Genomic DNA, 25,959 nt, shown 5'->3' on the forward strand with positions numbered 1-25,959 from the left:
TACTTTATTCGATCCATTTCAGCAGAGATTCATCTAGAATAGCTCCATCGCATAGATCTTCAAGGAAAAAATGCATCATTTTTGCTTTGTACATAATTTTAGTCCTTCTACTCATCATTTTGGCCATTGTTCTTCCTCTTAATTTGACCAGCGAAGATAATCCGTATGCTCAATTATTATTCGAGAACGACAGTACGTGTTTCTAGCTATTGTTTGCTTTTCTTACAATTTTTAATGTAGTATATATTGTTTCAGTAACACTCAATGGCAGTGTGATGATACATCTTGCTAATCAATCGAAGCCGGTTAATGCATCCTTGATTGAGAAAATAGAATTATTCTGCTATGAACAATTTAACTCATCAGATCCATGTTTTGCTAATTTCAGCACAGTGGAATACGCAACTGATTATTTCATACCAATGGTAACGTTGAAAATTATTTGCATGTGTATTTTTCACCATTATGAAATGTATTCATTACTACCTGAATTCACTTAATGCACTGTAAGTTCAATTATTTTAAAATTATTACCTGGATGATAATTTTTTTTCTTTATTTTCACTTCATTAACAAACATTATGAATGTAAAATATTGAAAATTCAACTGAATAGTCTTTTTCGATGATTTAGTTGACAAATTCAGTCGTGAATACTAAGTTTTGTGAACAATTTGACTGTCATCTCGATACAGTAGAACATGTAGCGTAAGTTTAACAACAGAAAAATCGTTTTTTGTTGAAATTGTCTCATTTGATTTTACAGAATAGACGAAGAGAATGTCAACTTTGACTTTGCTGTACACTTGAAATTGAACGGAACCAAGTTCAGTGACTTCCTAAGCATGTCCACGTCTGAATTTATGAAAAATGTAATCTCAAATTTTGAAAAGATTCTCGACAACCCTTTTCGTGATTACCACAAGAACATAACTATAGGTAGGTAGATTTTGAAAATTGTTTCTGGTCAATCCGTTAGCGTTGAATCGAGAGAATACGTTTCATAAATGTATTTTTAGTACTGGAATTGAAGCAGATCTGTCAAATTTTCAATATTGACTGCGCGAAATTATTCTTGGAAAATATATACAGTTCAGCCAGTTTGAAAAAAGGTAACTTCAACAAAACGAAATATTCAGTTTTGAAAAGAATGATTAATTTTCAAGTCCAGAATTGATTGTTCAATATTTTCAAATTTAGAAGATGATAAAAGTGCAACATTTATAATGGATTGGATGTCCCAGTTCAGGCCACCTGTAGCATATAAAGTTTGTGAAGAAGCTAGCGGATTTGTGTGCAGAAGTGATGTAAGAAGTTTTAATGGAAAAATAAAGCAAACAACAACAAGTATCTTTTCTATTAGGGAAAGCGTATTCGTCAAAGCAAAGTTTGCGACGGAATAAAGCATTGCCAGGACGGAAGCGACGAACAAGCATGTGAAAGTAGAGTTTTCATTTTTGTTCAATTTTTTTCAATTTCTCATGCAAGCATCAACCGTTTTTCAAGAATGCCAAACTGCTTACTCGTGTATAAATAAAGATGGCAGTTTAACATGTGTCAGGGGTAAGCAAGTTTGTGATGGACAACATGAGTGTCATCTTCGGGGTTTGGAATTCTCAAAAGTGTGCAACACGCCAAGTACAAACAGTATCAGAACAGTTGAATTATATAGTGGTGAATAATGGATGCAAATTTCAGAAAATGACTGCAAATCCCCTTTGTATTTCCCGTGTGCAGATTCTTCGATTTGTATACCAAAAGAATGGGTCTGCGATGGCGAGGAGCACTGTCCAAATGGAGACGATGAATCCCCTATCTGTGAAAAAGATGGTAAATATCTGTTAATTGTTAATTATCTGCATTAAAGTTTTTTCCTTCAGTTCAGAAATTTCTTTTCTAGAATGTAATAACAATGCCCATTGGTGCAACGGTCGCTGTATCGCTCAGTGGAAATTGTGTGATGGTATTAACGACTGTCATGACAAATCTGATGAAATGAATTGCACTTGTGAACGTATGAATTTGTAATTATTGCGAGCCATTTATTCAATTATACACATCTCATTTGCTATTATGCAAATTTTTAAAATAATATATATTATGGAAGAGGAAGAAATCACAAGTGACATTGAAATTGATTGGGAATTTTAATTTTTTAGAATGCTCAGGTGATGGGGTATTGTTATGCAGCGGGCCGGTTGGTCAGTGTATACTTGAAAATCGTATTTGTGACGGTCGCGCAGATTGCCCAAATGAGGAAGATGAAAGTGGTTGCCCGGGATGTAAATAATTTGGTATTACAAGTGAATATTTTATTGGTTATTTTAAAATTATTACAATTTTCAGGGTGCCTTATAGAGGAAGAAGAGCCAGCAAAAATTACTTGCAGTAGTAATTCTGACCACGTGAGTTGCAAAAGTTGCAATATTGAAAATCAATTCCAATGCGGAAATGGTCTGTGCATCAATCGCACTGAGGTAATGTTGCAATATGAAGAAAATAATTTCTGATCAGATTCTTATTTAGTAAACTTCTGAAATGCAGATGTTTGATTTGGTGTTTAATAATTTTTAATTTTTCACGACAGATGTGTGATAATAAAAGAGATTGTGATGACGGCTCAGATGAAGATGACAAACTCTGCTCCTGCGACAATTCGGATGGATTTTTTTGTAAATCCAATAACGAAACAAAATTTAATAATTGCAAACCAAACAGCTTTCGCTGCGATGGATTTGCTGACTGCGAAGGGTGAGTGGAAATTATAAAAACTTTGAAGGTCAATTAAAATACAAAACACTTGAAAATCACTTGAATTACGTTTGTATAAATTGAGCGATGTGCTTTGTTTGCAGAGGAACAGATGAAACAGATTGTGATTCCTGTTTCAATAATCCCAAAGCCTTCTACTGTAATGTAACAAGAACATGTTTGCCAGAGTCTTCCCGTTGCGACGGTGAAGTAGATTGTCCTGACTACAGTGATGAAGATTTTTGCAGTTGTTCTGGTAAATTTAAATATTTTAGGTCCACTGAAAATCGAATTCTGTGATCTGATCTGTTTTCACCGTTTCAGTTTGCAAAAGTCAAAAGCACAGCACCTACATGTGCCGAGAGCGTAATCGCTGCTTGCGTGCAGAATACGCGTGCAATCCATCGTCAAAATACCATTGTCCGGGTGAACCCAGTGAAGATATGATACTTTGTCCACCGGCTTGGAAGCCACTTGGAGTTTAAGATAAAAAACGTGAACATTTTCAAAATTTCTGATCGATCTGCATGACCAGTAGTTTGATTTTTGCTTTCTCCAGTTGTATTCATATTCTCTTTGTTCTTGCAAACGTTCATTCTAATTTTCATTGCATTAATCGTTGCATTTTTCCAACTAAGCGAGTCACGTAATGTTTTCAGCACTTTGTTTTCAAATGGATAGATAAATCTGTTTGTGTCGTTGTAAATAAATTTCATAATTACACCCACTTGGATGAGTCGGTATAAAGGTATGCAGAATGTTAAAATTTCATTATCCACTGCTTATGCGTTACGTAATAATAATGTTGGAAAATTCAATAAACTACGCGAACAACAACAAATTCACCCGGTCGATTTTCTTGTTTAACCTCATCTATCGGAGATTCACATCATAAGCTAATCAGAAAATTCTGCTGCTAATCCTTAAACTTTTTGCACTACACTGAATAAATAAATGCATGTTATCAAATAAAAGAAAAAATACACAACAATAAGAATGTGTCAATATTGCATTGGGTTTAAACAATGTGCTAGTAGACAAGTACGAACGAGAGTAATGGAAATGAGAAAAAAATTATTTCATTGAATACCTGTGAATGATAAACTGCCCAAACAACAACAACAACGTAAGAATTTAAGCGACAATTTAGTCTTGAAGATCAATAATCAGAATACCGTGTTACTCCGCGACAATTGTAAAGTTAATTGTTTCAAAATATTATAAAATACGGTTGGTATTTATTATTAATTCATTTTCATCGATTAGGTGCGTGTATTTTTTACTTTTCCTATCAACTGTTCAACAATACTGACGGAGAATGAGAATTTCTTTGTTTTTCATTCCCAACTTTTCCACTAGCCGAAGCTTACGCTTGTTGTCATCAGAGTTCAATTCATAGTTAAATGTGAAATGTTGCATTGTTGAGATTGAAAATCAATCAATCTGGACACTCAATTAACCTCAGCATAGTTGAATTGTTCAAATTTCCACCTCCACTTTTTGCCACTTCAGTACAACTTTTGCCAGCATTAATGATGCAACATTAACTCGAATGCTTTTCTCGAGAATGCGAACGAATATTGGAACGGACACAGACACGTTCGTTCATCAATCAAAAACTGACAAGCAGTGATATTTCACAAATTATGCTCATCAAAATCAAAGCAGCTAAACTGATCAATGTTCTCAAATCTACCAAATTTTTCCATTTGAATACAGTTTGAAATACAAAAATTGAATCCACCAACTATTTTCTCCGTTCTATACATTTTTCAAAATCCATTCCTCTCATTTCTATTGTTCAATTTACAAATGACGTGAAAAGCATGAAATTCAAAAAAAAGTACCATATATAAATGTATTTTTTGTTTGAATTTTTTTGTACCAAAAAGTTTAATTTTTGAAATGAATCAAAATTTGTATTGAAGTGAAATAAATTGACGCAGTTGTTCTCAGTTAAAGAGGTAACAAACTACCAATTGGAAAAGTGATCGTCAAGTAAATTTGAAACGATCGTCATACTATCTTTACCCGAAAGCATTGATGCATCGAAATTGAGAAGAAAATTTTTATGAAAAAAACAATTTGAAGTGAGAAACATTTGTGGTCAATGAGAAATTAATCATTTTCGACGTTAATTTTTCTTATTTGAATCGAAATGTTTCCGACAATTTTGACCAATCGAAAACGGCTCAAAGTAACAATTGAATAATAATGAATTTAATTGATCGTGTCAATTTTGATGAAGCATCACTTTTTGCAACAGTTCAACCTGCTCAGTTTGATTATCATAAATTTCTACTCCATACGCCCAGTGTTGTTGAGATGTTTGGTTGATTGTTCGGTTGTGTTGTGCTTAACTGAACAGCTTGAAGAAAATCAATAAAATCGCTACGATTTGACGGTTCGCCTGTAAGCTGCTTGCTGTTCGCCGGCTTATTTGCCGCCTGCTTGTCAAGCTATAAGCCATCTTGCATCGTATTACTTGCTTTCTGGAAAAATGAGAGATTCTCATGCCGTTGTCAATTAGCGCAAAAGCCAATGCCATCACAGCTACGCTTACGCGTGTTTAGCTATCACGTTGCTGTTGTTGTTGTTGTTGTTGTTACGGTGTTGTCGATGGTTTCCTAGCTGCGGGATCCTAGCGAGAATTATTTCTTGAAATTTCAAAAATGAACCTTCAAATTTTTTCAATTTTACAGTTTTCTTCTCGTTACGTATTAAATTTGCTTGTATTTATTTATCGTCGATTCGATTCATAACTTGTGATTTTTGTTGTTTGTTGGAAAAAAAAACAAAAAACACAAGCATTTTAGATATAAATCGAAAAAATATATAAATGCATATATTAAATGTACACGTGGTGCGTGCGTGCGTGCTTGTGTATGTGTACACGCGTCAGTTGTGAAAAGATAGACAGAGAAGTTTGTGGAAGGAAGAACAGTTGGTGCTTTTTCAGTCTGCCTAGCTGGAAGCTGCAGAGCAGCTGCTTCATGTCGTCATTGACAGTTGCTATTAGCATGCACAGACGGCCAAAGCGACCATTGTGAGTGCAGAGAGAGGAAGTGGAGAGAAAAAGCGAAAGAAGAAATTGAATAGTGAACGAGCAAAAACGAGCCAGTCTGAAATATATTTGTTCAGTTGGGAAGTTGATCATCGGCATGGTGCCGGCGCGGGCCGTCGTCGCTTTGCTTTCAACGTATGCGGATAGGATGTTTTGCCAATCATTCTGCAGACTCATTGCGCAATGGTCACAGAATTTCGCGTTTTTTTTTGGTTTCTCCCTTTACATCTATATATATTTTTTATGTCGTTTTTTGTCCTGCTTATCACACATGCTTACAAACGATTTGATTTGAGGAACGACTATTCCACCAGTATCAGGATGATGCACCAGTCGTTGTACGGTGCCCTTTGCGCTGCAGATCCTCTCAGTGCTATGGCCGCTTTGATGGACCCACTGTTGGCGAACAAAGATACAACTTTTACCAAAATTTTCGTCGGTGGTCTGCCCTACCACACCAACGACAGAACACTGCGCGAACATTTCGAACAATATGGCGAAATTGAAGAAGCGGTCGTCATAACTGACCGTCAGACGGGAAAAAGCCGCGGCTACGGATTCGTAAGTATTCATTAACGCTCTGTTCACATTTTTTTTCTCCTTTCAAAAATCTACATAATAATATGTCAACAAGTTGCATAAGCATAATAAGACTTGTTTACTGCCCGTGTCCGGGATATTTGCTCAACTGTACCTTTTCAATGGGGCCCATTTGTATTGTTCCCAACCGCCCCGCCCTCGTTTGCATGTGAGAACATTCTCTTCCGTTCTGAAGCGCACAACAAAGCAGCAGAATGCTGTTTTCGTTTTTCCTCGACGCTCATTTTTCATCTCTTCTTCAATGCTAACGCTGCCGCCAACGTACAATTTACTTCCAACCGTCGCTTCTACTGCCGCCTTGCATGTATGTTTTCCATGCAATTCGGAGTCGAATCTAATCGACTTGCTGCTGCTGTTGCTTTTTCAATTCGACGCAAAAGTTACATTCACAGACAATTTAAAAAGCGGCCCCTCTTAGCACATAATGTTTTATCGTTGCCGTAGTTTAATGCGTTGAACACTAAAACTGCAACTTTTTCTAAATCGTCGTCGTCAATTCATCCCCGGCCACATGTGGCTAATCGTAATAAAATTACCATTGTTGTGTGGGAAAGTTTCAGAATAATTAATTTTGCATAATTCAATGAATTAAAACAGTTTCGAAGAAAGAAAAAGATAAAAAAATTGACAAACGATTCACCGACTTTATCCCTTTCAACAATCGAACAAAATTGTGTAAAACTGTTACTTACTGTTTGTCGATTTATAGCACGCAGCGATGAATGGTTCTTCTGAATCAGCTTTTCCATATTAAAAAGCTAAAAAAAATAATAATTTTAATAAAAAGTTTATAGTTTCAAAAAATAATAAAAAAATTCAGTACAAACTGATTTATTGTTATTACTTTAGGTGACAATGAAGGATCGACCATCGGCAGAGCGAGCTTGTAAAGAACCGAATCCAATCATCGATGGCCGTAAAGCTAATGTCAACTTGGCTTATCTTGGTGCAAAACCGAGAAACAATCTTCATTTGGGTATGCTCTCATAAGAAAAACCTGTTTATAATGAATAAAACTTCTATTATTGTTACTGTTCAAATGGGTGTATATTGTAATGAAATTGAAAATCAAGTCTTAATTAATTAATTGTATGGTAATTTTTTGGCAAAAGTTTTTCAACGGATAATATTTACTGTTATGAAATTCATTTTAAACCCCAGTTTTGCAATTAAAGTAAAATCGACAGACTTTGTGTATTCTTTTGTTGCAAGTATAGCTAAAACAAATACACCCAACTTCTATGACATTCAAAGCGAAATGTTCTTTTTGATTTATCCAATTCATTTATTTACAGGGTTTCCTTTGCCGTTGCCTCAAGCTGCTGCGGCCATGCCGACATTGTTTCCAGCAAACCGCTTGGGGTAAGTTTAAACATGCTAATTCTATCCTGATCTAATGGAATACGCGTCACATTTTGAATTTTTTACATTAGGACCACACTAAAACAGTATATCCTTCTCCAAGATGTATCTTAGACCGGTAAATTTGCAATTTTGTGTGGCGCCGTTCGTTCTGTAGTAGTATTTTATGCTAGTTGATGTTTTTATTTTGTTTTATTTTTATTTTTTGGTGAGCTTTTTTTCCTCATTGTCGTCGTCTTTATTTTCATGTCATGTATATTATATAGTTGTTTTGTGCAGTTGTATGCGTTGAGACACACACAAACACAAACACACACGCACACACGTCTGCTTTTGTCACGTTTATTGTCGAATTTGAAGTTTTTGTGTGGTTTGAGTAACTACTTTTCTCACCATTTGCGTTTAATCAATTAATTAATTAATTAATTAGATGAATCAGTTTTTGAAAGGTGATTGTGCATATATGGCAGGCCCTGTTTCATAGGAGCCGTTTGCGGTGTTTGCTTGTTTTGTGTTTTATTGTTTAACTGTTGATTTTGCTTTTAATCGATAATAAGATGCTGCTTTTTGCTGGCTTTCGCCAAGCTTGACGTTCGTCACTCTTTTTCTTGATAGTTGTTGTCAATGTGCTGCTGGTGCTGCTGCTGCTGACTTATTCGCATTTGGCATGCAGGATTTGGCGAGTTGTTGCGAGTTCTAGGTGTCTGTCTCAATCTCCCCCTTTGTTTCCCGTTGGCATCTAGCAACTTGTTATATAATTGTCAGATCCAACGGCACATCTGTACTATCAAGCATTCAAGCTCGCAACCGCAATTTTTGTATAGCTTTGATGCAGCGGTGATTTGCATTAAAAAATTTTTTTCAAAGACACCCACAGCAAGTGAAAAGCAGCAAAAATCTCACGTGGATATTTCCCTGTTGGTTCAGCCTGTTGTGCTGTTGGTTGATATGACGAAAAAACGACCAACTGAAAAGAAGTGAATATGAATGATTGACTGATTGATTGTGCTGTGTGGGGCAGCTGCTGGTTAAATTTTTCTGAAACTGCATTTTATCTGTCTTTCCAACATTTCTCACTTTCAACCTACGCCACACAAGTGATCATATATATTATAGCTGCTTGCGTTGTGCACACAAAGTCACTATCGCTCAAATAACCATCACCAAGTAATTTGCTGTAATTTCTGTTTGCAAACGCTTTTTATGAGCGGTTAGTTTTTGCTTTCTTAAAAAAGCCACCTTTACTACACTATAAAGCATCAGTATTGTAAAACATTCGCTTCAGCTATTATCCGAACGTCATTAGCATTCGGTTTTTTACATTATACTGTTATTAGTTGCGTTTCTTTCTGTAGATAATTTTTTGTTATGTTTTAAAAGTGTGTAGTTTTATTGAAAATTTAAAAATTATTCTCAATTTTTCAATTTCAATTTACGACAATAACCATTCTGTAGAATAAGAGAAATCAAGTTCAAATATTTATTAGCGGTAAACTTTGAGTTTGAAATTTGTTTGTGCATTGGTTGCACTTTAATGTTCATGTTTCTTTTTTATCTTTAATAAGTGCGTTTCAAAATTATTTATTAGTTTATTCTGTTTTTATTGTTTTGTTATGCAGTGGAGTTTCGTTTTCATTTTTTGAAATAATGATATTTCCAATGGAACAGTGGTTTTTGTTTTTTTCTACATTTTTTAGACTTCAACAGATTTATTATCCAACATCGCAGTTGATTGCATCTCCGGCTGGTTTGATTTTGCCGCAGCTTGCTTCATCCGCAACACCATCAGCCGCCGCCCAGCATGCTGGTTTGTATTCGGATTACAACAGTGTAGCGGCTGTTGCAGCGGCGGCAGCGGCGGCCGCTTCATACGCTCCAAACGCAAATGCAGGATCTTTGGGAAATCAGTATCCCCCGGTTCCGGGTGATCCGTACGCGTACGCAGCACTAGCGGCCGCGTATGGTCTTGTTCCAGGGGTTGGACAGAGTGCCACCGCGTTTCCACCGGCGACCAACGGCAACAGCAACGGTAGCAACGGTATTGGTGGTAGTGGTGGTGGAGGTGGGCCATTTGGGGTTGGTTCGGCTGCGTCTGTACTCCAGCAAGTGTCTGCCAGCCAAATAGCTTCTGCTAGTGGTGGTGGTTCGGCTACAATGACCGCCTCAGCAGTGGTTAATGCGTACAGCAGTAGCAGCGCATCTTCCAGTGCAAGTGCGTTGCAATCGGCAGCAATTGCTGCTTTCGAACGTCAGTGAAGTAATAATAATAATAATGATAATAATAATAATAATAAGAGTAAAAGTAAGAATGAGCATTTTTTTCTTTCCAATGTCATTATAATGCATGTTTTATATGTATTCGTTTCCGTTCACAGTGATGAACTGTAATGCGAAATCATCTAACCAATAAAGAAAAAGACAACAAAAAAGAATACAACATGCAAGGAAAATAAATAAATAAATTTATATTTGAAAATTATTTTGTTTGTTTATGTTTTCCTTTGACAGAAAGTAGTTGACAAGCAAAGTTTTATGATGTACGGTGGTGGTTCCAACAGTTTCGAAGGAATGGTTTATCGAAGGTATTGTTTATATATATAATATGCAAAGCGGTCTTTTATAAAATTACGACGTGTGTGAAAAACGAAATTCTTGTGTTGTTTTTTAATAATTATTAACAAGACTATAGAAATGAAAAGCATACGATGAAATGAAAAATGCAATAGAACCTCGCATTTATAACTTTTACGTTCGCCAACGTGGCATGTTGAACGTGGCGACCCGAGATTGAAAAATAGAAAAAAGAAGATGATATAGAACGAAGAAAAGAGCCAAACTGAAATGATAAAATAAAATGAATGGATGGAAGTCCTTGCTAAGGACAATCCGTTGGAATGTACGGTATGTAGATTCATCGGCGAGAGGAGGAGAAAGAAAGAAAAAAAACATTGCTACGAATGATACGCTACCGCATACTACATCCATGCATAGTTGTTCGCTTTCTCACTTTCTCCTCTCTAAAAACTACTTTATATATATATACATATATAAATATAAATACGTGGTACATGCATGCATGTATATAATATATGTATGCATGCATGCATGTAGTTATTTATGTACAGTGATAGTGGCCGGACGGCAAAAATTAACAAACAAACGCCAGCCACTGTTCCAACAATAAAACAGATAAAAGTATGGAATTAAGAAGTGGAGTGGAATCCATTGTCGGTTTTCCTTGGTTGTTTGCTTTTGCTTATTTTTTTTTCAACAGACAATGTTCAAAGTTCGCCATTAACGATGAGCTTGGGCCGGATATCATTGTCCACCGGAGCGGTGTCCTGTTGCATGCGAGAACCGTAATTGACCAGCATCTCCGTAAGCAAACCTTTGGACACGTGACCGCTAAGCATCTTGTAATATAAGTACTGTTCGCCGCGCAGACCGAGTGATCTAAAGCAGCAGTAAACAAATAAGTAAAGCAAATTTTAAATAGATAAAAGATTTGCTATTTCTCCGTTTCAACCAACCTCATCTTTTCCATGCAATTCTGAAACTGAACCGGAATTTCGGATGTATTGCCATCCTGTACCATTGAACGACGATACTCGAGCCAAGCTTCTCGAATTCGCTGTCGCCCTTCTATTACCAACGCTTTGTTGCGTAATTTCGAATAATCTTCAAGAAAGAAAAAACAAAATTACAAATCAATTAATTAATTCACTTGCAGTAAAATCAAAAAATCATTTATTTACTTGGATTTAATAAAATCAAATATTTTATTGCCACATAATCGTAACGATCAAAACCAATAGCATTCAGCTGATTACACAGCTTGTCCCATTCAGATCTGCCTTCGGTCAAGGCTAGAAGGGCAACTGAGGTCGCCTTGAGCCTTAAAATTAAAAACTCAGCTATAATAAATTATGAAAAATACATCGAATATATATATGCATATATATATAACTAGATTGTTTGTGTGGAAATGAGCATTTAAGTTAAAAGTTCAGTATCTACAAAACCTGTATGCATGTACATCGTCATCAGAGTGATGTAATGACGAAGGTCAAAGTCACACACACACACACACTGATTGCTCCTATTAGCAAACAGGAACTACGGAAGTGTTTATGGCCTTGATGGATATGAAAATTGTTAGCTCATTGTCAAAGAGCTTCGATTTTCCATTAACCAACAACAACTACAAGGTCGATGGAGAAATAACGTATGTCAGTTTTCTTGTTTATCGCTTTTCAAAAAAGTTGATCGCTCGGTTCAATTCACTTTTATGAGAGGAAAAAATTTACATATGTAAATAAATAATAAACATTTTCCCCAAACCTTGACATGGATTTGGTAAACATTCCTGGAATTAATAAACCGCACTGCTTTGAATTGATAATATCTACAGCAGTGCTGTCGAAGAAGTCGGAAAAGAAAAGTTACATTCGAGAATAGCAAGCAAGCAACAACAACAACAAAAAAGACCTTGAACAACCTTCACGGTAAAATAGGGTAAAATGATGAGGAAAAGATTTTAAAAAAGTAAAATAATAAAACTGACAGATTAAAATTTCAATCTTACCTGTGTCCAGTTTTGAACGACACCGTATCAGGAAGTTTTCCTTGCAGTCGATAGTATGTAAAATCCAGTACGTGCAGTTCCGCCCATACAGACTGCAGCAATAGCATTTGATCATCAAGCTGCAAAAAAATGAAAATAATTTTTTTCTTAAAAAACGTAACAGATGCTTATTAATATGCAAAAACACGAAATAAATTAATAAACAGTTTCCCTTGGAAAACACAACAACAGTATGACGACGACGCCAGCTGATAGGTCAGGGACGTCGGACGATGGACTGGACCAGCTGTGTGTTTACTAGTAAACAAACCATTGCGTGGTGACCAATATTCCCCCCGGGGATGATGAAGTCGTGAGAATGGAAACAACTCCCATCAAACAGCAGCAAATAAGCCGACGACCACAACACATGCATATATATACACACACGTGTTTAACCTTACTCGGTCAACGTGATCATGATGGTCATCATGTGCATTATACAAATGTCGATGATAAATAAGCATCATCACATCGACGCTGCACGTGACAATGTAAAAAAGCTCAAATTAGAAAAAAACAGATCCCCCTCAACAAAAAGTTTCACTCTAATTACTTACTACTTACTGTTCTACAAACAATAGATACGATGAAAATGAATAATGATAATTGAAAAGGAAGTTCAATTTGTCAAATATTAGACGAATTTGTTGTAAAAATTAGTTCAATAATAATAATAATAATAATAATAATGAATAAATCGATAATAAATAATAAGAAGAAAACTCACAGTGAGCTCTTTGAAATGTGGACTGCTTTTGGCCCATTCGACTTGTTTGAACAATTCTTGATCAACGCATTGACAAACAGCCGAAAAAGAATCGGCTTGGGTTTGCTTGTCACAGGCTTCATCCATGTCGTACTGCCAGGCTGGTGAATCGCATACCGATTGGGATAACTGTTCGAGGAGTTCACAGACAATCGGCGACGTGGGCGCCGGACGACGGTCCGGGTGAGGGGCGATGTTCGCCGCCGCCGCCGCGGCCGCGGCTAACGAGAAGCCGTGGACGGCAGCGTAGGTGGGCGTGCCCGGCTGTCCGGTGGTCGCATAACCTGGACCGAGATTCATTTGAAAAGCTTTGCTTGTTGGTATTGGACAAAGCGGCAAAGCGGCACCGTTTCCCAGACAAGGTTCGTACGTGGCGGACCGAGATTTCGCGTAACCAGCGTACGGCGTGCTGGACGGTGGTTGGGCGGTGAGCATGGCGCCCCGACTGGGCAAAAAGCCGTTCTCTCCGTAAGCGGCCACGTTGGCGTAGTCGCCGAAGCCCAGTGTGCTCAACGCGGCCGTGCCGAAACCGTGGTCAGGATCGAATGGAACCGGATCGCTGGCTTTCAGACCTTCTTGTTTCACACCGTTCAGATTACAATAGTTGCCGGTCGTCGCAGCCAACGTCGCACTCTGACCGGTACTACAGGCGGTGGCCGGCCACGTTCTCAGCTCTTCCAAACATCCCGCACTCAACAGCGCGGCAACGTTGTCACAGTTTGGTACATAGCTGACCGCTTGCAACGGTGCAACGTTTCCACTCTGACCAAAATAATCACTTGCCGACGGCACTAGTGTCGTTGCCGATTGTTGCTGTTGTTGTTGTGCCGCTAGCTGAGATTGGTAAAATCCATTTGGTGGAGAATGGGTGGATGAAGATAAAGTTGGACTTTGAACATTCTGTTCGTAAACAACCGACGAACATCTGTACGGGCTGAGCTTGTCAGCAGAGCACATGGACTTTTCCGCACCCAGCGGTGAACTGCTAGTAACCAGCTGATCTTGATGACGCACAACATGCTGGTGAGGCAGACCGTTGTTGCCGGTGAACTGCAACGAAGAACCATTCGCACCGTTGGAACCGTCCAAACCAATCCTCTGGTACGCTTGCATTCGTCTGGCTCGATCCCGCTTGTACATGGAACCGAACTTGTTACGTCCACCTCGCATTCGATCCTCTCGAACGGCTAAAAAATAATTATTAAATCAAAATAAACATTAAAAACTTGAAATAAATAAAAGCATTACAAACATGATCGAGAAAAAAGATTTTCTACCAATAAATTAAATGAATTCTTCCACTTGAAAAAATTCATCTCAACCCCTCCGATTTGAACATTTTTCAACAACCAAGCAAGCAAGAAAGCAACTTGCATATTCTCTTCTGGTCCAGTTTTTCAAATCAATCCGGCTTCATCAATTCAGGTGAACTGAACAATTTTCAAAGAAACGATACTGGCAATAAATTAATTATGATCAACAGTAAGAAGAACTGGATTTTTACTGTCTTCAAAAGCCAGGTGCCAGTCCAAAAGTACAACAATAGCATTATATAACGTATAGCCAAATTATTCCCATATTCTTCTTTTTCATTCATCAAAACATGCTTATTTGAATATTCACCGACAAAATCACTTTTGTAATCAAGTTTCGGTTTGTTTATTTCCAAGAAAACCCACCACATGTCATTTCAATTTGAAAATATGATCATTTTTCATGAAATTATGATTTATTTCCCCCCCCCTCCTACCCCACTGGTCCTCCCAACTCGATTTGATCCCAAAAATTGATAATATGACAATTATTTTGAAAAAAAAAGAATTTGTACTCTCAGAAAATCATTGTCGTTGTCGACAAATCAGTAGAATGATAATGAGAAAATGATATTTCTATAAAAAAAAGCTGATAAATTTCAACAATTGGACTATTGTTCTTCTGTTTTTGCTTATATCGTAGAATGAATGGCGGGAAAAAAAGTTCAACATTGGTCGACCTTATAATATGGTGCAATGCGTGCACATATTTGGATGATATTGTCAATTTTGGAAAAATGTCCGTGTTGTTGTCTTTTCACAAAAGGATGCTACTGTACAAAATGATGACCCTTGTCCACGCGTCGAGACAGTAGCACTGTCTCGAAGCCGTGGCGTGTATAGACGGATTTGAGACGGGTCAGGGTTATCACGGGTCATTGGGCCATCGAAAGTGCATTTTCGGTACAAGGTCGCCAGTGATAAACAGGAACTGACGAACGCGTTGGCGTTGGACCGGCTCCAGTTGCGCGATGGCTAAACAAAAAGCCACCGCCGACCGTTGGTCAGTGGAAAGTTGATGGCGCGGGAACGTCAGTTGCGCCGGATGCGGTCAGAATCGTTAATGGCCTGCGGTCACAAAGGCCATGTCGGGACGGATACGAAACCAGACGCGCCTGACAATCCCATAAATTCCGTGAGGTCCTTCGTGAAGAAAAGCCTTCGGGTCAAAAGTTCACCTAACGCACGCTTTGAAATTGAGCTTCACAATTCTTTTTATATTCATTTGCATGTTTATTAATTATTTATATTCGGTTGTTGTTTGCAACGCGAATTCGCACAACAATTACATATGACCGTCGAACTTTTATACAAGTCGTTCAAAAGAAAGAAAACAAAAAAGTGACCAATAATCAAGCAGACAAATTGGTTAATAAAATTCAGTCATATATACATATTTGTACAAAAGAAAGAGAAATTGAAATGATAAATAAAGCAATCATGCAATAAGTAATAAAGAAAAGCAAAAAAAAACTAGTACAATTGTGACATTTCATCCCTTCACGACAACTGCAGCGACAATTGCAAACATCCTGCCACTACTACATATGCATATATATATATATGTATATATATTTATATATTAGGGTTTTTTGTCCAAATTAAAAAAATCAGTACAAACTGAAGAAAAAATTTGAAAAAAAACTGTCACAAAAAGCAACAACAAAAAAAGCCATAAAAAAAGAATTGCATTCAGGATGATGGGCAGGCTAGTAGTAGTAGTAGTAGTGGTGATGCTTTGGGAGACAGAGAGAATGATGATTGGGAACTATTTCAACATACCCGGGGGGTTGACTACGACCCAGCTGTCTATTTCTTTGAATAGGCAAAAAACAGGCCACTACCCAATCTACCTCCAGTTTTTCAACTCTGAGACGACCGAAAAAGCAGCTGAAACGTGCACACGCACTAATGTGACTAAATTTGCCATTTCAGACCCAGAAAATTTGCCAAGCAATTCTACTGCTGGGCAAGCTCTTTTTTCTTTTTTTGGGTTACAAAAATTCTGTTCTAATATAGCAAAGAATGGACAAAAAAAGAGAATCACCCTCGTCGGTAAATGATGTGAAAAAATTAATCAATTCTGGAATGAAAAAGAAAAAAATAATGATTTTCCCATATTTCGAAAGCAAAGAACCAACAATTTGACATGCATTGAATAAATGTACTTGTGCGAACATGTACTGTATTTTTCTTTGAAAAATTAATATTCGAAAAAAAGTTAAGAATATCAAGTAAAATAAATATGCATTTTGCTTTTTCAAACGATCATTATTAGTAGAAATGCCACCATTTATGAAAAGTAGCTTGTCAGTGACTTTGATCTATGCATATCTACAAGATGTCAAATAGTACAAGTAACACGATTGGTCATTTTATCCAAACCGGTCCGATGGGTCGAAAGTTCGTTCCTAACTGACCGAACTGTACGATAAGGAAATGTCCCTTTCCATTTCTCTCACAGTACATAGATTCTTGCCAATCTTTTAAACCACTCACACCTAACTTCTTCATACAAGGATATACATATGTTTTTCAAGTAAACTCAATATCTACAATTTAATGTATACAAATATGGTAGTAATAATTTGTATAATATTTCAATTTTTGCTAATTTCAATAAAAAGGGAAAGTTTTGAAATAGGACGAAGCTGGCCAACTTTTACCAGCAGTCAGCTGGTCACGTGTCATTTCAATTTCCCATCTTATTCTTATTATTCTATACGCTATTAGCAATTGACGGTTGTTTTAATCGAAAATTGAGGGAAACTTTTTCCACGAGCTTCTGCATGTGGATATGAAAAATTCCACTGCTTTCAATAATTTGCGGCTCATTTTCTCAGAAAATTTTGCCAATATTACAAAGAACGATTGACCCGACGTCGGCTGCGGTGGCCCACTTTCACCACTTTGCCAGACGTGCCTATACACGCATGCTCCTATGCTCGGTCGAGGAAGGGACAGTTGAGAGAAAAAAAAACTTTTTTTTTGGAGATGATATAAAAATTATGATTTCTGTTGAAAAAATTCATAATGAAAATGAAATTAAAAAGAAATTTTCATACCTTCAATTTTCATGCCAACTTTGAGACACTTTTGAAAACGACAATGCGGGCAGCGTTTGCGGCATGTTTTATCAATTGGACAGTTTTGGTCAGCTGAACATTGGTATACCTGTTGGAAAAGAAGAATAATTTAATAAATGCACATGGAACGTATCTTGATGAAGTGATGAAACCTTTTTGTTTTGAACGGTACGTTTGAAGAAACCTTTGCAAGATTCACATGTGAGCAGACCGTAGTGATAGCCGGAAACTTTGTCACCACAGACGGGACAACAATCTTGTATGAATGTGGATGAAGCAGCTGAAGAAGCTGAAGAAGAAGAAGAGGCGATTTTCGCCCGACCGACGTTCAACGATTGCGGCGCCATAGGTGCAGCTGCGGCGAGCATCTTGCCGGTTACCGGCTCCAAAGTTGCAGTACAGTTAGCATTGCAGTCCGCCTGCAAGCAAGTGATAAAATAATATCTGTCGATTTTTGATGAAGATTTGTTAATTAATACATGTGAATGGAATTGTTAAAGGAGAAAATTGTATAAACGTTGTTGTTGAGTAACAGATGAGCGACAAATACAAAAATAGAAGAGAGAGCGGGAGAGAGAGAGAGAGCACGCGAGAGACAGAGAAAGCAAGATAGCAAATGAGATAGAGAGAGAGAGAGCGAGAGAGAGAAAAAAGGAGAGCAAGAATCAGACCCACCGGTCGGTAGGCAAAGTGCCGAAACACGTCAGTACGTATCACACCTGTCTGTCAAAGGCGGGCCCAGCAGCTACTAGTTGCCGCCGTACGGGAACCGCGATGTCGCCACATAATTGGCCAATCAGAGTTGACCGACTGGCTCAAGTTGACCAATCAGTATTGACAGCGGATCGTCGCCCTCCCCGGGGGTGCCCCAGCTCGCAATTGTCAATCAACCGCCCGGCAATTCGCGGTTGTTGCGCAAGGACGGTCAGGGTCGACATCTGCAAACCGTTTCCTCATCCCTTACCTACATACTAGGTGCTTTAAGTTTTTGAATGATGAAAGAGGAAATGAAGAAGAAGAAAAAAAAACACATTACACGCACACACACATTTACATGCATAAATGTATACACACGTATTTGTAGGCACACACACACACACATACACATATATGTATATACACAGTGCATACTATAAACTGCACAAATGTGCATACTAACGTGTACCCAGAGTTAGAGGTGCGTGCGCACAGAAAAAATATAAAAAAACAGTATGCTGCTTTTCAGTCAGCTTGATTATATGTGCAGGCCCAACGGGTGACGAACAAGACAAAGCACTGTCGTCTTTTCCAGGGTTCCAGTTTTTCTGACACACTTTGGCGTCCTGCACCCGACCAGACGATACTGGTGATTTGGCGTTTTTCACAAATTTGGCTCAGACCGGCTTTTCGAGACTGTCTCACGTGTGCAGTGGAAAAGCAAGAAGAGGCAAAGGCATACATGCAAGCATGCATGCATTGAGAAGGGGTAGAAAAAGAGAGTAAGAGATAGAGACAGGGGGAAAGGAGGGAGAAAAATTGAATAAAAAAAAGAAGAAAAAAAATTCGGTCACCCAACCAAACGTTGGTTAAAGCATTTGTTAATGCTTTCTTGATGTTTTGAACAGCGTCACCGGCCTCTAGTAGCGATGGCCTGGGAATCAGAGCGCCTTTTCGGCAATGGACAATGGCCCCACTTGAACGCGCTAGCTCAGCCGCTCAGGTCAGCTGGCTTAAACAAACCCGTCGGGCGGGGCCAATTTCGACCATGGAAAATTGCTCCGATCGATTGAAAACTATTGTCACTTGTTGTACCTGGTCCATTGATCGAATCGAGCCGTTTTATCCAGTCCAAAGTGTGTCTGTCTGGCTGTCTGTCTGTCTGTCGACCGCAATATGAATATGCAACTGAGCAATGTGATGTGAAGAACAACAATTACAATAATTATTACAATCTCGAGTTTGGTCAAAAATGGAAAAAAATTCCCACATATACAAATAGATGAACAATTGAACACATATATTTTTGATCATCATATGGAAATTTGCATTTTATAATTTTTGAAAAGTTTTCACGAAACGAAATAAAAAAGGTGAGATAATTAATCGGTGGAGAAAATGAGAAAAGCATTAAGTTTACAACTTACCCAGTGAAATTGTAGTAGAGGATCCATTAAAAATGAATTATAAGAAAAATTTTTCACCAAATAAACCAGTGATGAATAGAAAGAAATGAACTCGAACAAGCGCGAAGGTCGAAGTTGCATAAAAGAGACAGCTGACGGCTCCCTGTTGGACCCAAGAGTGAGACCATTGGGCCTGTCAAAAAATGCCCCCAAAAAGCCTGTTAAGCAGCAGATGGGCGCACTGCAGGGACCCGACGCCTCGAAACTCTGACGACCCTGAGATGTAAGGGAAAAAAACAACAACAACAACAATAATAATAGCGGTGACTATTACTCTTTTTTAAGCATACATCTAGATACGATCAAAAAGTAATCAACATGCACAACGACAACAGAAAGCGTTATATACAAATCTCTTGTAACAACATATCGCAATTTTTACCTTGTCGATGGAATATTCATTTTTGCATTTCACATTTTTGTACGCCATATTTGTAACAATACGAAAGACTTCTTCACTGAAACAAAGAATATGAAAGAATTATTAAAAGTAAGGAAATATATGCTGACAGTTATAAGCGTGTCAATTATAAAATATTCTCTGTAAACAAACTTTAAAATGTTGAGGGTGTGGACAACAGGATGAGCTATTATTATTATTATTATTGTTCGTGTAAATTGGTAAAAGTTAAAATAAAATTGATAATCATTGCAGCCAACTGAGTGGTATGGTAATTTTTGACAATCTGATTTTCCAATTTCGAAACCAATTCAAACAAGGAACTGTCGATTTGGCAATAATGATCGCATGACGCAATGCAAATTCGAGATGACGCATCATAGCGGAAATGAAGTTGAAATTTGAAAAACAAAAACAAATTATTAATTAATATTTTGAGAAAATTTAAATATATTTGGAAGCATTTCGAAAAATGCCGATTTTCCAAAAAACATAAAAATAATACAGAAATTTATCTCATTTTTCAAATTTCACAAATCTGCTTTCAGTAGTCAAGGTTGTTGCATGTTTTTTTTTTGAATTTTTCTTCCGTCAAGCAGAGTGAAGAAGAAAATGGCCAAATTCACCTTGGCCCGCTTCGAAAGCTTCCAATTACCAACAGTGCAATGCGGTTAAGCCGAGGGGTAGAAAGAAAATTTGAAAAAAAACTAATGAGTAGAGAGCTTTTCCCAAAAATTAGATTTTTCAACAATAGCAAAAAAAATTTTTGCTAGGTGAGCTAATTTTACAAACGGCCAAGTTTTCCCAGTTCCAAAATTTCTTTTTTTCCATTTTCTTGGTCACCGGACAAACGGTGGTAATTGGGCAATTTTTTTTTTCAAGTCAAAAACTACTGGCCGGAAAAAAAATGCGGGAAATTGTCCACAACGGAAGAGTTTCATAATTTGGTATGAAAAACTGAAGAAGAAAGAAATGGCAGGGGGGTAAAGGCAAAAGCGGGTCAATAGATTTGCCAGAATTGCACGCCCTGAGGAGAAGAAACTGCAACCGCACCTGGCCGAGTTAGAACATACGATACAAGAGGGTGTGGGTTTTTCATTATTCTTCTTCTTTGGCTTTTCCAATTTCATCAACTTTTTGCAAATCATCACCAGCCAGATGCTGCGGATGCTCTACTTGCCTAGCAGACGGGACAATTTGGGACGAGCAGAAAAAAATTGATTTTTTTTTCAAATTTTATTAAATTTCTCTTATTCTTCTTTTTTTTTGGGAAATTCACCACCGTCCCAGACTGTGGGGTGTGGCCGGCTTGGAAAAGCCGAATCTGTACCCTCTGCCGACACTGTCAATCATCGAATGGAACTGGAAAAAATTGGCAAAAATGTGAACTGAAAGAATGCTGAAGAAATTATACCGGAAATGATACTTTCAAACAACGGAAGTGAAAAGCAATTTGCACAAATATTGTATGAATAAGAATGCTTTCCTTTTCTACTTTGAATACATAAAAAAAGTGGACCGACGACAATCTCGACAAACACTTTTTTTAAATATGAATCTCAATTTAAATGAAATTTTACATTAAAAAAATTATTTTTAAAATATCTTACAAAATACTTTCTTCTGGTATTGATAATTTGGAGCTTGGGCACACGATCCTACTGCGATTTTCGAATTCGTTTCCCAATAAATCAATTTTATTGATCGGGCTGAAATTTTTTTCGCACTTCAACTTGAAATTCATTTCAGTGCTTCAAATAGAATTTCAAAACGATAAAATTTCAAATTTGAATTTCAAATACAATTTCAAACGTTGCACATTTGCCAACGATCACACTTGGCAGCGCTTTTCGTATCACGAACGAAACCGCAGACAGTAAAATATGGCTAATGAGGTAGTAATTATTTTTCAAAATTATTAACTTTATAAAACTTGAAATAAAAATCACTTTTTGACATTTTTTACTTTATTTAGATAAAATTATTAAAAATATACACCAGAATTGTTGATTTATTAAAATACTTTTATAGTATATATTTTCAGTTTTATGAATATACAAAATTACTTAAAAATTGAATTTATAAAATTTTTTAAATATTTAATTTGACAACATAATACACTTTTAAATTAATTTATTGATTGTTTACGCTAAATAACTGCAACTGTACAACATAGAAAGCTAATAAACAGGCTGTTTATAAAATTATATTTTCAAAATTAATTGAATTAGCTAACAATTTCATTTTAAAATTATTTTGACAATGTACAATGGCAATTTTTAAAATGTGAACTAAATTATCATCATACAGTAGAATTCAAATGGAAAAAACTTTTTCAAAACTTTCGACATTATTAAAGTATTAAAATTTGAAATATTTGTTAATAAAAAGTTATATGTGATGAATATTAAAATATTTTTTCTATATTATACGAAACGCCGTTTCTTTCCCAGAATTAATAGTTCGCGTAATGCAGGTACGTTTGTCAGTTTACAAATGACAGTAGACACATTTACACGTTAATTAGAGAAATTTCGCAAACTATTTGCAGAAAATTGCAAAAACAATATTTTATGAAATCACATAATATTTTCATTATTTACAATTGTATTTATAATATACAAAATGGTTTACTAACGCTTTGCAATTTTTTAGTACTTAAGTAAAAATAATAATTTAATTTTTACTATTTATGGACAAATATTTAAGATTTTACTCAAATTCAAAGCAATACATTTCTTAAATACAAAATAACTGGTATAATGCTTGATTTCTTTTGTTACCTTCATTATTAACACTGATAAATTGTGTAAATTGGGTAAGAGGCACGTACAAGTAAATGCGAAGCATTGTCATATTGTGTAAACAAGATATCGCATTTTATGATTACTTGAATAACATAAATACATATTTTTATAAATATATATTGGTGGACACATATCATAAAGCTATTTTTATTATTTTTTACTGTTGTGGTGAAGATAATAATCTTATAAAGCAGATTTAAGGTTGTCGTGAACTTTAAAGTTTCATTTAACTTGGATTATTATGTAAAATTAAAGTGAACGAATTTGTTTTTTCATTTTTTACTTATTAAACTCTTTTAGATTTCTTCTTGTTAAAATGTTTTTCAAGCATTGACTATGAATTAAATATTATTTGGATTTCAATAGTGCACGCTGTGCTGTTTAAAGAGTAAACACTAAAACATTATGTTGAGTAAATTAATTGTTTCTTTCTCATTTCTGTCTCTCTGTATATTTTTAAAACTTCAAAAATTTTGTTTTCACGTAATTTGCTGACTCATTGTTTAAATAACGTTTTACTACGCTTGTTAAATTTTATTCAAAATCCTACAGGAAATTTTATCATATAAGTTACTTCTTTCTGATTTAATCAATTCTCACATCAGTTTTTCAAATGTGAGTCATAAAGCGATTATCGCTTTTGCAACGCTTTGCATCATCTATTGAATTAGTCATTCAGTTTTTTTCTTGTTTCAAAGCTTTGCAATGTTGACTTATTTAGAGTCAGCCATGATTGCTCATCATTTGTTTGAAATTGCTCATCGTTTTTTACTTTTATCCGAATTACCCATTTGCATATATTTAATGCATAAATAGATAATTCCGATTTTAGAAATGTAATATAAAAAAAAAGCTATTAGGTCTGTTTGAGTGTATTTTCGCTGAAAAGTGTTATTTAAATATTAAGTATTATGTGAATAAAATAAATATTCATCTGAGTATATTTCATATTTTATAACAATATTTACATCCATTTCAAATGTCATGATTGGTAATGCAAACGTTTTGTATACTTGGACGTGAAAATCATGTTTTATTATTACAGTAATATATCTTAAATAACCGCATTCTCATGTTGGAAGTTGTTGAATGTGTGAATATTTTGTTCCAGAATTTTTACTTAACTTGTTTTGCATTAATTTGAATGCATTTTAATTGCTTTCAAAGTTTATGCAGTGCTTTTTTCATCTAAATGTCCGCCACATCCCGATCAATAAAATGCGTCGTCGTGGGCGATGGCACTGTTGGAAAAACGTGCATGCTCATCTCCTACACCACCGACTCTTTTCCGCAGGAATACGTGCCGACGGTGTAAGTAGTGCTATATTCTGCAAGGAGATGATGTTTTTATTTTTCAAGTTTTTAATTTAATACAGATATGTTGATAAAAAATTTTTTTGTTTGTAATTCATTTTATTTTCAAAATAATTCCATTAGGAAATAACCGAGCAGTATTTTATTTCAATTACAGGTTTGACAATTATTCAGCTCCTTTGACCGTGGATGGCATGACGGTAATGCTCGGTTTATGGGACACGGCTGGACAAGAAGACTACGATCGCTTGAGGCCACTTTCCTATCCTCAGGTATCTTGTGTTATAATGTTATAAAATTTTTGTCTTCACATTTCCTTCTCACGTTGTGTAAAAGTTCGCATAATTGTCGCATTAGAAATAATTACTTCTTACAATTTTATTGAAATCTCAGCAAGAGCTGCATTTAACGAGAAGACCAGTTTTTCAATTTCTGTCTAACGGAAGCATAGCTTTGGCGTCGGTTGCTTGATTAATTATTTCTCAACTCGTTTTAATCCAGTCTACACGATCTCTGATTTCTTATGCTACTTCCTTTGCACGCGTGTTGTTTGTTTGTTTGTTTATTTGTCATTATTGTTCATTTCAGACGGACGTGTTTATTTTATGCTTCAGCCTCGTGTCGCCGGTTAGTTTCGACAATGTCACTTCGAAATGGTTTCCAGAATTGCGTCACCACTGCCCGGATACGCCTATTCTTCTAGTCGGTAAGTGGAAATGCCATTGCAACAGGAAGCCAGTTTACTGCTTTGATTTTCATTTGCTAGCTTTTGATCAATTTCGTTTATGAGTAATTGAAAAATACCTCCAGTTTGAGAGCATCGAGCAATTGAGAGAGAATATGTGTTGAAGAAAATAAAATAAAATAATTTCACAATTTTTCAAATGATAATGAAATTCAGGAACAAAGCTCGACCTGAGGGATGATCAACAGATTATAAAGAATCTCGGCGATCAAGGACTGAGTCCAATTACTCGGAGTCAAGGGAACAAATTAGCGCAGAAATTGCACGCTATCAAATACATGGAATGTAGTGCATTAACGCAAGAAAATCTCAGACAGGTTTGATTTCTATACCGAATACGTAAAAATGCAAATTATTCTGTGATTTGTTTCCGCGTTGTTGTTTATTTTGCCAATTAGTTCAGGTTTTCGACGAAGCGGTTCGTGCTGTTCTCAGGCCACAGCCAGCAAAATCAAAACGCCGCTGTAGCGTGCTGTGAACGCGTGGGCGTTGTTTCTCTCTCTTTTTCCCTCTCTGCATTTTAGTAAGTATGCGCAACAAGCAAGCTCCATCATTCACTGTCAATTAGCTTTACTAATGCTAATGCAGCTTTTGTTGCTCTTTATTTAATTGCACAAGCTATTTGATTTTTTGATCAATTTTTGAGCTATCCTTTTTTCTTCATCTATATTTATATATGTTCATAAAAAAATGTTTAGTATTTGAATTCAGTCTTCACTTGTATTTTCCTTTGTTAAAGATGAAAAAAACGGATGATGAATCATCATATCCATCGTAGTAACCAACAGTCGACGGAAATGGACACGTTTTGTTTTGCGAAAAGGATGGATTAAATGATTTTCTTGCGCTTGCACGCGCATGACTCAGTGAGCGTAAATTATTGACCGATAGCATCGCAAATTGACATTTATATATAGCAATAAAGATTTATGTGATGCTTTATCAGAGAAGAAATATACATAT

The 25,959-nt window shown here is 36.3% G+C and overlaps 8 protein-coding genes across 8 annotated transcripts; 5 read left to right on the plus strand and 3 right to left on the minus strand.

Annotated features, from left to right (window-relative positions):
• Positions 1-465: 465 nt before the first annotated feature.
• Tsp_04380 (putative Low-density lipoprotein receptor domain class A) lies at positions 466-3,235 on the plus strand. Its single transcript, XM_003375145.1, has 11 exons — positions 466-506; positions 766-938; positions 1,200-1,306; positions 1,363-1,441; positions 1,698-1,829; positions 1,900-2,013; positions 2,159-2,281; positions 2,346-2,404; positions 2,587-2,750; positions 2,855-3,006; positions 3,075-3,235. Exons 1-11 carry the CDS (start codon positions 466-468, stop codon positions 3,233-3,235), a joined length of 1,305 nt encoding a protein of 434 aa, XP_003375193.1.
• Positions 3,236-4,964: 1,729 nt separating this feature from the next.
• On the plus strand, positions 4,965-5,512 carry Tsp_04381 (conserved hypothetical protein). The gene is made up of 3 exons (XM_003375146.1): positions 4,965-5,077; positions 5,126-5,372; positions 5,453-5,512. Exons 1-3 carry the CDS (start codon positions 4,965-4,967, stop codon positions 5,510-5,512), a joined length of 420 nt encoding a protein of 139 aa, XP_003375194.1.
• A 485-nt stretch (positions 5,513-5,997) lies between these two features.
• On the plus strand, positions 5,998-10,032 carry Tsp_04382 (RNA-binding protein 24). The gene is made up of 4 exons (XM_003375147.1): positions 5,998-6,375; positions 7,264-7,390; positions 7,710-7,776; positions 9,396-10,032. Exons 1-4 carry the CDS (start codon positions 5,998-6,000, stop codon positions 10,030-10,032), a joined length of 1,209 nt encoding a protein of 402 aa, XP_003375195.1.
• Positions 10,033-11,057: 1,025 nt separating this feature from the next.
• On the minus strand, positions 11,058-14,339 carry Tsp_04383 (putative ligand-binding domain of nuclear hormone receptor). The gene is made up of 7 exons (XM_003375148.1): positions 13,454-14,339; positions 13,131-13,270; positions 12,805-12,903; positions 12,362-12,480; positions 11,532-11,671; positions 11,307-11,454; positions 11,058-11,229 (listed from the first exon to the last, which is right to left on the minus strand). The coding sequence occupies exons 1-7, from the start codon at positions 14,337-14,339 to the stop codon at positions 11,058-11,060; spliced, it is 1,704 nt and encodes a 567-aa protein (XP_003375196.1).
• A 1,843-nt stretch (positions 14,340-16,182) lies between these two features.
• Tsp_04384 (hypothetical protein) lies at positions 16,183-16,545 on the plus strand. The gene has a single exon (XM_003375149.1). The coding sequence runs from the start codon at positions 16,183-16,185 to the stop codon at positions 16,543-16,545; it is 363 nt and encodes a 120-aa protein (XP_003375197.1).
• A 982-nt stretch (positions 16,546-17,527) lies between these two features.
• Tsp_04385 (nuclear hormone receptor FTZ-F1) lies at positions 17,528-17,936 on the minus strand. Its single transcript, XM_003375150.1, has 2 exons — positions 17,721-17,936; positions 17,528-17,656 (listed from the first exon to the last, which is right to left on the minus strand). Exons 1-2 carry the CDS (start codon positions 17,934-17,936, stop codon positions 17,528-17,530), a joined length of 345 nt encoding a protein of 114 aa, XP_003375198.1.
• A 1,319-nt stretch (positions 17,937-19,255) lies between these two features.
• Positions 19,256-20,160, minus strand: Tsp_04386 (calcium-dependent secretion activator 1). Its single transcript, XM_003375151.1, has 3 exons — positions 20,113-20,160; positions 19,758-19,946; positions 19,256-19,426 (listed from the first exon to the last, which is right to left on the minus strand). Exons 1-3 carry the CDS (start codon positions 20,158-20,160, stop codon positions 19,256-19,258), a joined length of 408 nt encoding a protein of 135 aa, XP_003375199.1.
• Positions 20,161-24,155: 3,995 nt separating this feature from the next.
• Tsp_04387 (cell division control protein 42-like protein) lies at positions 24,156-25,474 on the plus strand. Its single transcript, XM_003375152.1, has 6 exons — positions 24,156-24,280; positions 24,409-24,523; positions 24,645-24,713; positions 24,840-24,957; positions 25,153-25,313; positions 25,400-25,474. The coding sequence occupies exons 1-6, from the start codon at positions 24,156-24,158 to the stop codon at positions 25,472-25,474; spliced, it is 663 nt and encodes a 220-aa protein (XP_003375200.1).
• Positions 25,475-25,959: the final 485 nt, after the last annotated feature.

The sequence above is a fragment of the Trichinella spiralis genome, assembly GCF_000181795.1.
Source record: "Trichinella spiralis strain ISS 195 chromosome Unknown Scfld5, whole genome shotgun sequence".
NCBI classification, from domain to species: domain Eukaryota; kingdom Metazoa; phylum Nematoda; class Enoplea; order Trichinellida; family Trichinellidae; genus Trichinella; species Trichinella spiralis.